Below are 14,311 nucleotides of genomic sequence, written 5' to 3' on the forward strand. Positions count from 1 at the left end.
CCTGAAATTTAACCAGGGTCTGTAGTGATGCCTCTAGCACTGAACATTGGGTTTGTGTCTCTAGCTTGAACGGTTCAAGAGTTACCCAACAACAATAATTGTATTATATGCTAATGTATTCTCCTTCAAGTAGTTATAATTTATAGTGGAGCCCATTGCTAGACCAGAGTTAGTGAGAACCAGAGCTAGCTAGCTATGCCCAGGACCAGAGCTGGGGTCAGAGGAAGTGCAGACCAGACTGGTAGTTGTGGTCAGTAGGTCTGTAGTTGTGGTCAGTAGTTGTGTTGCAGGATCATTGGGCCCTACAGTATAGATGTGGTCAGTACTTGTGGTCTATATGTGGTCAGCAGTTGTGTGGTTGTGGTCAGCAGTTGTGTGGTTGTGGTCAGCAGTTGTGTGGTTCAGTTGTTTTGTGATCAGTGGTTGTGGTCAGTAGTTTTGATCAGTAGTTTGGTAAGTAGCTGTATATTCAGTAGTCGTGTGGTTGTGGTCAGTAGTTTAGGTCAGTAGTTGTGTGGTTTTGGTCATTAGTTTAGGTCAGTAGTTGTGGGGTTGTGGTCAGTAGTTTTGGTCAGTGGTTTAGTAAGTAGTTGTTTAGTAAGTAGTTGTTTATTCAGTAGTTGTGTGGTTGTGCCAGTAGTTGTGGTCAGTGGTTGTGGTTCAGTAATTGTGTGGTTGTGGTCATTAATTTAGGTCAGTGGTTGTGGTCAGTAGTTGTGGTTTGGTAAGAAGTTTTGTGGTGTGGTCAGTAGTTTTTTGGTTGTGGTCAGTAGTTGTGTGGTTCAGTAGTTGTGTGGTCAGGAGTTATAGTCTGTAGTTGTGGTAAGTAGTTGTGTGGTTGTGGTCAGTAGTTTTGGTCAGCAGTTTTGGTCAGTAGTTTTCTAGTTGTGGTCAATAGTTGTGTGGTCAGTAGTTGTGGTCATAACTCCTGAGTTATGGTCTGTAGCTGTGTTGGGGTCAGTAGTTGTGCGGTTCTGGTCAGTAGTTATTTGGTTCAGTGGTTGTGGTCAGGAGTTATGGTCTGTAGTTGTGTTGTGGTCAGTAGTTGTGGGCATTAGTTGTGGTAATTAGTTTGTGTTAATTAGTTGTGTGGTTGTGATCAGTAGTTATTGTCCGTGGTTGTGGTCAGTGGTTGTGGTCAGTAGTTTTGTGGTTGTGGTCCGTCGTTTTGTGGTTGTGGTCAGTCATTGTTTGGTTCAGTAGTTGTGTGGTCAGTAGTTGTGTGGTTAAGTAGTTGTGTGGTCAGTAGTTGAGATCAGTGGTTGTGGGCATTAGTCGTGGTCTGTAGCTGTGTTGTGTGGTGTGTAGTGGTATGTTGTGGTTGTGGGTAGTAGTTGGTTGTGGTCAGTAGTTGTGGTCAGTAGTGGTCAGTAGCTGTGGGCAATAGTTGTGTGGTTGTGGTCAATAGTTGTATGGTTGTGATCAGTGTCTAAACTACAATTGTTGTGTTTGAAAACTGCAATAAGAAGTGATCGGGTGAAATATGTAAATGTAAAACTTGTCTTTCCCCCGTCTGTGTTTCTCTCAGGTGTTCCAACACCGAGCTCGGAGATTCTGCGACACACCCTAAACATGCTGGTGCGAGAGAGGAAAATCTACCCAACACCTGAGGGATACTTCATTGTTACTCCCCAGACCTACTTTATCACCCCCAACCTCATCCGATCCAACAGCAAGTGGTACCACCTGGACGACTGGCAGCAGCAACAGCAGCAGCAGTGTACCTCCCCACAGTCGGGCACCATCACGCCCTCCACCCCGGGCTGCGTGAGGGAGAGGCCCAACCAGAAGAACCATGGGGACTCATACAACACGTACCGCGATGATACGCCCATCCCTCAAGCCCCCACTTACCAGAGGAAGTCTCCCAAGGAGCCTCGGGGAGACCCCCCCTCCTACCCTCAGCCCCCTCCGGCTCCCATTCAGATGCCGACGTCACAGTTGCAAGATCCTTTGACGGACAAGAGCAAGAGTAATGCCCCCTTCCCCTACAAGACCGACACACTGACCAAAAAAAAGGAGGGTGGTGGCGGCAGCAGTGCCGAGAAGCAGTCAAAGAAGTTTGGGCTGAAGCTGTTCAGGTTGAGCTTCAAGAAGGACAAGCTGAGGCAGCTGGCCACGTTCTCGGCCCAGTTCCCTCCCGAGGAATGGCCCCTCCGCGATGAAGATGCGCCTGCCATCACCATCCCCCGCACTGTGGAGATGGAGATCATCCGGCGGATCAACCCGGACCTGACGGTGGAGAATGTGGCGCGCCACACGGCCGTGATGAAGAGACTGGAGGAGGAGCGTGCCCAGAGGAGAAAAGCAGGCAGCTCGGCTGAGCACAGTGCACGCAGCCGGAGGAGTCGTGGTCACCGTCGGGTGCCGCACGGCAAGTCCCGTTCACACAGCAAGACGCGCGCCTCCCGGGGCAACCCTTCCGATAGTTCCAACCTGGACATGGCCATGGTAGACAGGGATTACAGCCGCTTCTTCAGCCACTCGCTGGTGCGCTCCCCGCGTGAGGCCATGTACACCTTGGAGCGCAAAAGAAGTGGTGGGACTTATGTAGTCCACAGCAACCCCAACATCACAGAGTCCCACTTCCCCATCACCCCGGAGTGGGACGTGTCCGGGGAGTTGGCGAAAAGGAGGACAGAGATGCCTTTCCCCGAGCCCTCGCGCGGGACGTCTAGCGGGAGAGTGCACCGAAGCCACAGTCACACTCAAGAAGGAAGGAAGTCACGTGACGAGCTGACCGACCAGGCTAAGGAAAGGTCCCGCTCCATGGATAACGCTTTGAGCCCTCTGGACGGAATGGGCCCCTCCTCTTTGGGGATGTCAGAGGACTATGAGCGTAGTCCCGATGAACGAAGTCGTTACTACACAGACGATGGGACTTTGCGGGCCTCCCAGAAGTCTCCCCACTACTCAAGGATCATGTTCTCGGCTGCTAAGTTCAATTCTGAAATGTGTGTGCCTGATGTGGGGAAGGGGAGCCTAGGGAAGGGGAGCCTAGGGAAGGGGAGCCTAGGGAAGGGGAGCTTGGACGAGTCTAGGATCCGAAGCCCACTGGAAAGGAATAAGAGCAGAGACAGCTTGCCGGCCTACAGTGATCTGAAGGGACTCTCGCCCAAGTCCTCGGCGGACGACTACTTCCAGTGCAATACGTCAAACGAAACAATCCTTACCGCCCCTTCACCTCTGTCAAAAGCAGACCACGACACGTTAACCTCGTCTGAGGGAATCCGGAAGGGCACTCCAGCCGATCGCCACACCCCTCACCTTACCTCTCCCCTCACGATGGAATACAAAGAGGACTCTTTGGCAAAGGGGCAAAATGGCTCAAACCGATCAACACCAAGCCAGACCCCAGAGCCCATGACTAACGGACGTTTGACACAACACCAACACAACGTAGACCCTGGAGGGGGAGGCGGTGGTGGCGTGGCAGACAAGAGGAAGGAGATCTTCAGCAAGGACACTTTGTTCAAGCCTCCACACAACACATTGACTGCAGGCTACGTGGAGGGCACCTACACCAAGTCGGGCACCCTGCGAAAGACCCCACACATCAAATCAGCCGAGGTCCTTGACAATCTAGAGGCCCAGCAGCCTTCGAATTCAGCAGCTTCCCCCGCTTCCGCCCTGGTCTCCCAGGGCTCCGAGCCAGTGGTCCCGTCAGCCTCCGAGGCTGCCTTTGACTACTACAATGTGTCGGATGATGACGAGGAGGTGATGGCGGAGGACACCGCGCGGAAAGAGTTAGTGGTGGCAGAGGGCAAAGGGCATGGGGAGGGTGGGGGTGGAGTTGGAACCATGCAGTGGCTTCTGGAGCGGGAGAAAGAGCATGATCTGCAGCGCAAGTTTGAGACTAACCTCACGCTGCTCAGCCCCAAGGAGACAGAAAACAGTAGCAGCCAGAAGTCAGCGCATTCAGCACGTCTGGATAGTATGGACAGCAGCAGCGTGACTGTGGACAGTGGATTCAACTCCCCAAGGTAAGCTGAACCTAGTCTGTCCACTACAGCAACCAGAGGTTTATGACCAAAGAATACATATAGAAAGTGGATATCAATCAAAATCTGTAAAATGTAAACACAACTGGAGACAACTTTTGGAGGTATGTTTTGTACACTCCACTACGTATTTATTTGCACAGTGACACTAAATATTTGAATTTGGCTCTTTACACCAGCATTTTGGATTTGAGATCAAATATTTTATATGTGGCGACAGTACAAAATGTCACCTTTTATCTGAGGGTATTTTCATGCTGTTTTACTGTTTAGATAATGAATGCAATTTATGTAACTAGTCCCTCCATTTGAAGGTGTCATTCATTTATATTCAATTTAGTCAAAAGTTTAGTATTTGGTCCCATATTCCTAGCATGCAATGACTACATTAAGCTTGCAACTCTACAAACGTATTGGATGCATTTGCAGTTTGTTGATCTCAAATCCAAAATGCTGGAGGATAGAGACAAATTAAAAGTTTTAGCATCACTGTCCAAATAAATACGTATGTTTTTGGCACAACATTGTTACGATATCTTACAATTTTTTTTTATTTAACCTTTAAGGCAAGTCAGTTAAGAATAAATTAATATTTACAATGATGGCCTTTTGCCTATCTAGCAAAACAGTGTAGGATCAGTTGCTAACTAACTGTAAAGAACTCGCTAACTGTGGGGGAAAACATTTCACTTACTTAGTTAGCCAGGTAGTGTACCTCTATTTTCTAGCAAACGTAATGTTGCCTCCCAAAGGGATAAGGTGGTTCCACTAAGGTTTTATTTTGATGTTTGTGATGTGTCCGCTTTCCAAGCGTATTAGCATTAGTAGAACAGACCCATTCTAAGCAATGTACACAGTAGTAGCATGCCAGTGGCTTGGCCATCCTATCCATGCATCATGTTACCACACACACTTGCTCAGAGCAGCTGTGTTTAGAATGGTATTAAAGTGATACTTCAAGATTTTTCCAATGAGGTCCTTTATCTACTTCCCTGGAGTCAGATGAACTCGTGGATACCATGTTTATGTCTGTAAGTCCAGTATGAAGTAAGCTAACTAGCGTTAGCATAATGACTGGAGGTTCAGGAGTAAAAATTAACTTAAGTCACAAAATAAGTTGTGATTTTTGAATGACTACCTCATCTACAGTATGTACCCCACACATACAATTATCTGTAAGATCCCTGAATTTCAAACACGGATTGAACCAGAAAGACCAGGGAGGTCTGCCAATGCCTCGCAAAAAAGGGCACCTGGTAGATGGGTAAATAAAATAAGACATTGAATATCCCTTACATTTTGGATGGTTTATCAATACACCCAGTCACTACAAAGATACAGGTGACCTGTATCTTTGAGAGGAAGGAAGGAAACCGCTCAGATATTTCATCATGAGGCCAATGGTGACTTTAAAACAGTTAAAGTTTAATGGCTGTGATAAGAGAAACTGAAGATGGAACAACAATATTGTAGTTACTCCACAATACTAACCTAATTGACAGAGTCAAAAGAAGGAAGCCTGTACAGAATAAAAAAACATTCCAATATATGCATCCACTGTTTGCAATAAGTCACTAAAGTTATATTGCAAACAATGTGGCAAAGCAATTACATTTTTGTCCTGAATACAAAGTGTTATGTTTGGGGGAAATCCAATACAACACATTACTGAGTTCCACTCTCCATATTTTCAAGCATAGTGGTGGCATCATGTTATGGGTATGCTTGTAATTGTTAAGGACTGGGGAGTTTTTCAGGATAAAAAAGAAACGGAATGCCACTAATCACATTCAAAATCCTAGAGAAAAACCTAGCTCAGTCTGCTTTCCACCAGACACTGGGAGATTAATTCACCTTTCAGCAGGACAATAACCTAAAATACAGGGCCAAATTTCCACTGGAGTTTCTTACCAAGAAGACAGTGAATGTTCCTGAGTGGCCGAGTTACAGTTTTGACTTAGATCTGCTTGAGAATCTATGGCAAGACCTAAAAATGGTTGAATAGTACTGATCAATTTGACAGAGTTTGAAGAATTTTGAAAGTAATAGTGGCCAAATGCTTGCTTAATCCAGGTATTCAAAGTTTGTAGAGACTAACCCAGAATGACTCACAACTGTAATTGCTGCCAAAGGTGATTCTAACATGTATGTTACTGTTGTATCTTTAATGAATCTTTTACAAATGTCAGAATTTTTCTTTCACTTTGACATTAGAGTATTTGGTATAGATCGTTGACAAAAAATGACAATTAAATCCATTTTAATCCCACTTTGTAACACAACAAAATGTGGACAAAGTCAAGGGGTGTTAATACTTTATGATAGCACTGTACAGTGGGGCAAAAAAGTATTTAGTCAGCCACCAATTGTGCAAGTTCTCCCACGTAAAAATATGAGAGAGGCCTGTAATTTTCATCATAGGTACACTTCAACTATGACAGACAAAATGAGAAAAAAAATCCAGAAAATCACATTGTAGGATTTTTAATGAATTTATTAGCAAATTATGGTGGAAAATAAGTATTTGGTCAATAACAAGTCAATCTCAATACTTTGTTATATACGCTTTGTTGGCAATGACAGAAGTCAAACGTTTTCTGTAAGACTTGCTGGGCAACACGGACTTTCAACTCCCTCCAAAGATTTTTCTATGGGGTTGAGATCTGGAGACTGGCTAGGCCACTCCAGAACCTTGAAATGCTTCTTACGAAGCCACTCCTTCGTTGCCCGGGCGGTGTGTTTGGGATCATTGTCATGCTGAAAGACCCAGCCACGTTTCATCTTCCATGCCCTTGCTGATGGAAGGAGGTTTTCATTCAAAATCTCACGATACATGTCCCCATTCATTCTTTCCTTTACACGGACGGATCAGTCGTCCTGGTCCCTTTGCAGAAAAACAGCCCCAAAGCATGATGTTTCCACCCCCATGCTTCACAGTAGGTATGGTGTTCTTTGGATGCAACTCAGCATTCTTTGTCCTCCAAAAATGACGAGTTGAGTTTTTACCAAAAAGTTATATTTTGGTTTCATCTGTACATATGACATTCTCCCAATTCTCCCAAATGCTCTCTAGCAAACTTCAGACGGGCCTGGACATGTACTGGCTTAAGCAGGGGTACACGTCTGGCACCGCAGGATTTGAGTCCCTGGCGGCGTAGTGTGTTACTGATGGTCCCAGCTCTCTGCAGGTCATTCACTAGGTCCCCTCGTGTGGTTCTGGGATTTTTGCTCACCGTTCTTGTGATCATTTTGACCCCACGGGGTGAGCTCTTGCGTGGAGCCCCAGATCGAGGGAGATTATCAGTGGTCTTGTATATCTTCCATTTCCTAATAATTGTTGATTTCTTCAAACCAAGCTGCTTACCTATTGCAGATTCAGTCTTCCCAGCCTGGTGCAGGTCTACAATTTTGTTTATGGTGTCCTTTGACATCTCTTTGGTCTTGGCCATAGTGGAGTTTGGAGTGTGACTGTTTGAGGTTGTGGACAGGTGTCTTTTATACTGATAACAAGTTCAAACAGATGCCATTAATACAGGTAACGAGTGGAGGACAGAGGAGCCTCTTAAAGAAGAAGTTACAGGTCTGTGAGAGCCAGAAATATTGCTTGTTTGTAGGTGACCAAATACTTATTTGCAAATAAATTCATAAAAAATCCTACAATGTGATTTTCTGGATTTTTTTCCTTCTAATTTTGTCTGTCATAGTTGAAGTGTACCTATGATGAAAATTACAGGCCTCTCATCTTTTTAAGTGGGAGAACTTGCACAATTGGTGGCTGACTAAATACTTTTTTTGCCCCACTGTATATGTCACTTTGAGCTATATTCGATTTAGTAATGTTTTTTTGAAAGACGCATAATTGGCTTAGTAGTGTTTCTTACTTTGTCATAAACCCAAAAACATCAGTTGCAAGGATGTTTAGATTTTTTTTTTGCTATTGTTGTCAACCTTGTGAACACAAACTAATCGTAATTAAGCCGAACCTTTTAGTTGCGGTGACCATGCTAATTAGCGGTACAAATGCTAACTAGCAGTCTTGAGCAGCATTTTAAAAAGTACGTTTTACTCTTGGTTATTGCATTTCCACCTGCAACTACCACTAAATGTCAATTACATACCAATAGAAGCAAAGGAATAAAATTCTGTCTAAATGTAACGAGTACTTTTGGGTGTCAGGGAAAATCTATGGACTAAAAATTACATTATTTTTTTTAGGAATGTAGTGAAGTAAAAGTAAAAGTTGCCATAAATGTAAATAGTAAAGTAATGTGCAGATACCCCCCCAAAAATACTTAAGTAGGACTTTAAAGGATTTTTACTTAAGTACTTCACACTGCTGTATGGTGCCCTGGAAATGTATTGTAGTTGAGTAGCCAGCCTAGGCTACTGCTCAAATGTTGCCTTAATAGGCCTACATTTACCCCTTTGTATGGTGTTTTGTTTCAGGTTTAGTTTTTTGGTTATTCATTGTCAAGCTTTAAAAACCGAAGCCAGACTGCAACATTTTAGTAGACTAGGATGTGGCATGTGTCTGTGCACGTTTCCTCCGCTGCACTCTATAAATGGGAAACACTTACAGTTGAAGTCGGAAATTTACATACAGCTTAGCCAAATACATTTCAATTAAGTTTTCACAATTCCTGACATTTAATCCTAGTAAAATGTCCCTGTTTTAGGTCAGTTAAGATCACCACTTTATTTTAAGAATGTGAAATGTCAGAACAATAATAGAGTGAAGGATTAATTTAAACTTTTTTATTTCTTTCATAACATTCCCAGTCGGGCAGAAGTTTACATACACTCAAATAGTATTTGGTAGCATTGCCTTTAAATTGTTTAACTTGGGTCAAATGTTTCAGGTAGCCTTCCACAAGCTTCCCACCATAAATTGGGTGAATTTTGGCCCATTCCTCCTAACAGAGCTGGTGTAACTGAGTCAGGTTTGTATGCCTCCTTGCTCGCACACGCTTTTTCAGTTCTGCCCACAAATGTTCTATGGGATTGAGGTCAGGGATTTGTGATGGCCACTCCAATACCTAGACTTTGTTGTCCTTAACTTCTTGCGGATCAGTTTACCGTCCCACCTTGACAACATCCGGTGAAATTGCAGAGCGCCAATTCAAATTAAATTATGATAATTATTAAACGTTTATGAAATCACAAGTGCAATACATCAAAATAAAGCTTAACTTGTTGTTAATCCAGCCACCGTGTCAGATTTCAAAAAGCCTTCACGGTGAAAGCAAACCATACGATTATCTGAGGACAGCGCCCAGTACACAAATGCATAACAAATCATTTTCAACCAGGGAGTTGCGACACAAAAGTCAGAAATAGCGATATAATATATGCCTTACCTTTTGAAGATTTTCTTCTGTTGGCACTCCAAAAGGTCCCAGTTACATTACAAATGGTCCTTTTGTTTGATAAACTCCTTTATATCCATAAAAGTTTAGCTGGCGCACTTCAGTCAATAATCCACTCGTTTTCCCTCCTTCATCATGCATACAAAATGAATCCCAAACGTTACCAATAAATTCCAAACAAGTCAATCAACGTTTATAATCAAACTTTAGGTACCCTAATACGCAAATAAACAATCAAATTTAAGACGGAGAATCGTTGTTGTCTTTACTGGAGAAAAATACCAAAGAACGCGCTCTCATTCATGCGCTTGGACCCACTACAGCCAAAATGGGAGCCACCTAGAAAAACTACAATTTCTGGGCCATTTTACAAAAACCAGTCTGACACTCTTTCTAAAGACTGTTGACATCTAATGGAAGCCCTAGGAACTGCAATCGTGCACGATTTTGCCCTATTATAAAAGTGCCAGCCATTGAAATCAGTGGTAGGATGACATTTTTTTGGGAGGGGATGGTTTGTCCTCTGGGTTTTGCCTGCCATTTCAGTTCTGTTATACTCACAGACATTATTTTAACAGTTTTAGAAACTTTAGAGTGTTTTCTATCCACATCTACCAATTATATGCATATCCTAGCTTCTGGGCCTGAGTAGCAGGCAGTTTACTTTGGGAACGCTCTTCATCTGGATGTAAAAATACCGCCCCCTATCCCAAGAGAAGTTAAGCCATTTTGCCACAACTTTGGAAGTATTCTTGGGGTCATTGTCCATTTGGAAGACCCATTTGTGATCAAGCTTTAACTTCCTGACTGATGTCCTAATAATTTTCCTCCTTCATTTTGTGAAGTGCACCAGTCCCGTGCTTCACCATCCCAACCGTGAAGCACGGTTGGGATGGTGTTCTTTGGCTTGCAAGCCTCCCCCTTTTTCCTCCAAACATAACGATGGATTGCAGTCTCTCCTTGTCCAAAGACTTCTTTCAAGGTAATGTGTAAAATTGTAATTTGGCTATCCCAAACCCCATGTGTCAAACACAAGGACCGCGGGCCGGATCCGGCATGTGACACATTTCTATCTGGCCTGGGCAATGATTTGGGTTGTCAAATCATTTTGCCGTGAAGCATACACAGCCAACATGCTGTGCTCCAAGGGCAGTGCATTGCCACACATTTCTCTTCCTAGACACACACACACAGCTCCTCCCAGACCCACAGACACCCACGAGCCAGCCAGTGCACTGTATCATATCATTACTAAACAGTTCTATTTTTGTTTCATCGGACCAGAGAACATTTCCTAAAAAATTACGATCTTTGTCCCCATGTGCAGTTGCAAACTGTAGTCTGGCTTTTTTTATGGCGGTTTTGGAGCAGTGGCTTCTTCCTTGCTGAGCGGCCTGTCAGGTTATGTCGATATAGTACTCATTTTACTGTGGATATAGATATTTTTGTACCTGTTTCCTCCAGCATCTTCACAAGGTCCTTTGCTATTGTTCTGGAATTGATTTGCACTTTTCGCACAAGTATGTTCATCTCTAGGAGACAGAACGTGTCTCCTTCCTGAGCAGTATGACGGCTGCGTGGTCCCATGGTTATTTGTACGTGCGTACTATTGATTGTACAGATGATCGTGGTACCTTCAGACGTTTGGGAATTGCTCCCAAGGATGAACCAGACTTGTGGAGGTCTACAAGTTTTTGTCTGATTTCTTTTGATTTTCCTATGATGTCAAGCAAAGAAGCACTGAGTTTGAAGGTAGGCCTTGAAATACATCCACAGGTACACCTCCAATTGGCTCAAATTATGTCAATTATCCCATCAGAAGCTTCTACATTCATGACATCATTTTCTGGAATTTTCCAAGCTTTTTAAAGGCACAGTGAACCTAGTGTATGTAAACTTCAGACTGGAATTGTGATAAGTGAAATAATATTTTGTTTATTGTTGGAAAAATGATTTGTCATGCACAAAGTAGATGTCCTAACCAACTTGCCAAAATGATAGTTTGTTGACAAGAAATTTGTGGAGTGGTTGAAAAATTAGTTTTAATGAATCCAACCTAAGTGTATGTAAACTTCAGATTTCAACTGTAACCAGCACAATTTGGGAGCGTATCAGGTTGTAATTTCTGTTGACATAAACGGTTGAGTCATCATACTTGCGTGTGTCCTGATTTATACTCATGTATGCAACTTTTTGACAACACTTTCTGTAGTACAGCAATAATGTAGTTTCAACAACACAATCAGTGCCATTAAGGAGAACAATTGGGGATGCTGCAAATGTTTAGTAATGATATGATACAGTGCACTGGCTGGCTCGTGGGTGTCTGTGGGTCTGGGAGGAGCTGTGTGTGTGTGTCTAGGAAGAGAAATGTGTGGCAATGCACTGCCCTTGGAGCACAGCATGTTGACTGTGCATGCTTCACGGCAAAATGATTTGACAACCCAAATCATTGCCCAGGCCAGATAGAAATGTGTCACAGGCCGGATCCGGCCCGCGGTCCTTGTGTTTGACACATGGGGTTTGGGATAGCCAAATTACAATTTTACACATTACCTTGAAAGAAGTCTTTGGACAAGGAGAGACTGCAATCCATGCGTTGGTTTATTTAAACTAGCCTTTGCACCCAACCGCTAATATTATTCTAACCAAAACACAATGTCCCCAAGTTAGTATGGTGTAAATTGCATGCCCAAATCCTCCCAAAGTAACTTTCAACTAAGTCATAGAGCTACACAATCCCATTTTTGGTTAGAAAATGAAGCTGTTGGTGGCAGTGGCTAGTTTGCTTCCCACTTATTGCAAATCTCCGTTGTCCCCATCCTCTAATTTTCTTTCTCTCCTCTCCTTCTCTTTACTACACGGACGTGTCTCCCTATTACTGTCGTGGCAGGACACGTGAAAGTCTGGCTTCCAACACGTCGAGCATCATGGAGAGCAATAGACGACAGAATCCAGCATTGAGTCCGGGCCACATGGGCACCACCAGCAACGGTCCGCCGTTCAGCTTTCGCGCCATTCCTGAACCCCCCCGTACCGCACAGCCTGAGAAACTGCAGAAGTCTTCAACCTGCCTGGCGTCCATCACCAGCGTCTGACCTGATATACAGACAGACAGACATTAAGGCCTGAGATGGAGGAGGTGGATTATTAAGGTTATGGTAGGGACCGTTGGGGGTAATGGGCAGGGGGGTGGAGAAGGCAGAAGTTGGGTCACATTGTGCCCCCACCTTCTCCTCACCCATCCACACACACATGTCCACCCTCCCTCACCCAACCCCCAGAAAATCCAACTACTACTGGGACTGTTAACCTCACAGGCATGGCTTCCAGAGACTGTTCCCACAGCTTCAAAAACTTCACTGCAAAAAAACAAACAAACAAACAAAATGACAACCATGAAATAACAAAAACTATCCTGACCAGATTAATTTTGTCTCCCATTGCAAGAGAGCTGATCAGGAATTATCTTGATTTGGATTATATCAACTTTGATTTTTTGGGGGGGATTTCCAGATTCCTCAGTGTTGGTATTAGAGAAATGTTGATACATTTAGGATTGGAGTCACATTTGGGAAAATCTATACTTTTACATGTTATTTCCAATCCATGTCCAATGAAATGTTTTCTATCAAGAATTAGAAATAATTTATCAGGAGAATTATCATATTTGTATGTTGATGCACAGTATTAAAAATAATGAAAGAAGAGATGAGAAGGTGGAAAGGCAAAATGTCAGAGGTTCCGATTTGTGTAGCGCAAAGCAAAATAGGCTATTGTAGTTCTATCCATACAGTATAATTTATTCATAAGTACAATAATGTATACTCAAATCTTTTTTTTATATTTAAATGACCAAAATGAAATCGTTAAAACGAATATTGACAATTTAGTAAGGGAAAACAGTTGTTTTACATTGTTAGTTGAATTATTAAGTTTCCATCCTGAAGCACTAATGTGCCTTTTCTGTGGTATTTATGACTAAATTAAAAAAAATATATCTTTATCCAACATATAATCTCAGGTCATAAGAATATTTTCTTGAACACACGCACACACACTCTGTCTGTAATCTTGTTGGAGGTGTGTGAGGAGTTGGCCTCGCTAATTAGTGGCTTGCTGAGTGTTGTAATTGGTTTGACAGGACTTTACTTTTATGTTTGTTTCAGATGTGTTTGCCTTTTCACAACATGTTTGCCAGAGTATGCATAGATAGACCATAAAATAAATGGTTGCAGCGGGTGCAAATTGTAACTATATATCCCAGGGGTATAGGACAGACAAACACCTTGTTTCCCTTAACATGTTTATCACTATCATTGCCAGAGCCATCAAGGCATTTATACAACTTATGTCTGCGGTGTTTATCTGAAATGAAGTGTTTTATGAAATTGTTCAGCTCCTAAATTGTTTTGCAAATTGCAAAATCTCTCCAAATATTAGAGCATGCGGACTAGTGATGGCTACCTTGCAAGAGAATAGTGAAGAGTTATTGCAGTCTTGCCTCTTTATTCACAATATTGTTTGTATCACAATACTGTAAGTATCGTGTATTGGAAATTTGTTTATCTTGTACAGGTGCTAAGATTTCTATAATGAAACGCTCTATTCAATCCGTAACGCTGAAGATCTGCTTTATAGCGTGACTGACAATTAAAGGCAATGTTTTGAAAGGACTTTACTTTATTGTAAATTGTCCAGAAACAAGTCCATACATCAAAGCTACATTAGGGGTTAAGTTAATGACCTCCCACATGCAGAATTGCAATGTGCATTATGGAAGGAATTGATATATTTATGATGCCCATAAAACACAGTAAGTTTATCAATCTTGCATGATAGTGATCAATTAATGAACTACACATCCAATTGTACAATTGTATTCACTTCTACTTTGAAACTCTTTAAAAAAAAGTTATCAACAGTCTCCTCCCAGTGGGCAAA

At 42.8% G+C, this 14,311-nt stretch overlaps 1 protein-coding gene across 2 annotated transcripts in view; it reads left to right on the plus strand.

Annotated features, from left to right (window-relative positions):
• The window catches only part of LOC110534281 (storkhead-box protein 2), a 60,512-nt gene extending 46,469 nt beyond the window's left edge, over positions 1 to 14,043 (plus strand). For both annotated transcript variants that reach the window (XM_021619045.2, XM_021619046.2), the window contains exons 3-4: positions 1,529 to 3,983; positions 12,261 to 14,043. In XM_021619045.2, coding sequence (XP_021474720.2) covers positions 1,529 to 3,983; positions 12,261 to 12,465 — 2,660 coding nt within the window. In that variant the 3' untranslated portion in view covers positions 12,466 to 14,043. The remainder of the gene's footprint in view (positions 1 to 1,528; positions 3,984 to 12,260) is intronic.
• The last annotated feature ends 268 nt before the right edge of the window (positions 14,044 to 14,311 follow it).

The sequence above is a fragment of the Oncorhynchus mykiss genome, chromosome 10 (assembly GCF_013265735.2).
Source record: "Oncorhynchus mykiss isolate Arlee chromosome 10, USDA_OmykA_1.1, whole genome shotgun sequence".
Taxonomy (NCBI): Eukaryota; Metazoa; Chordata; class Actinopteri; order Salmoniformes; family Salmonidae; genus Oncorhynchus; species Oncorhynchus mykiss.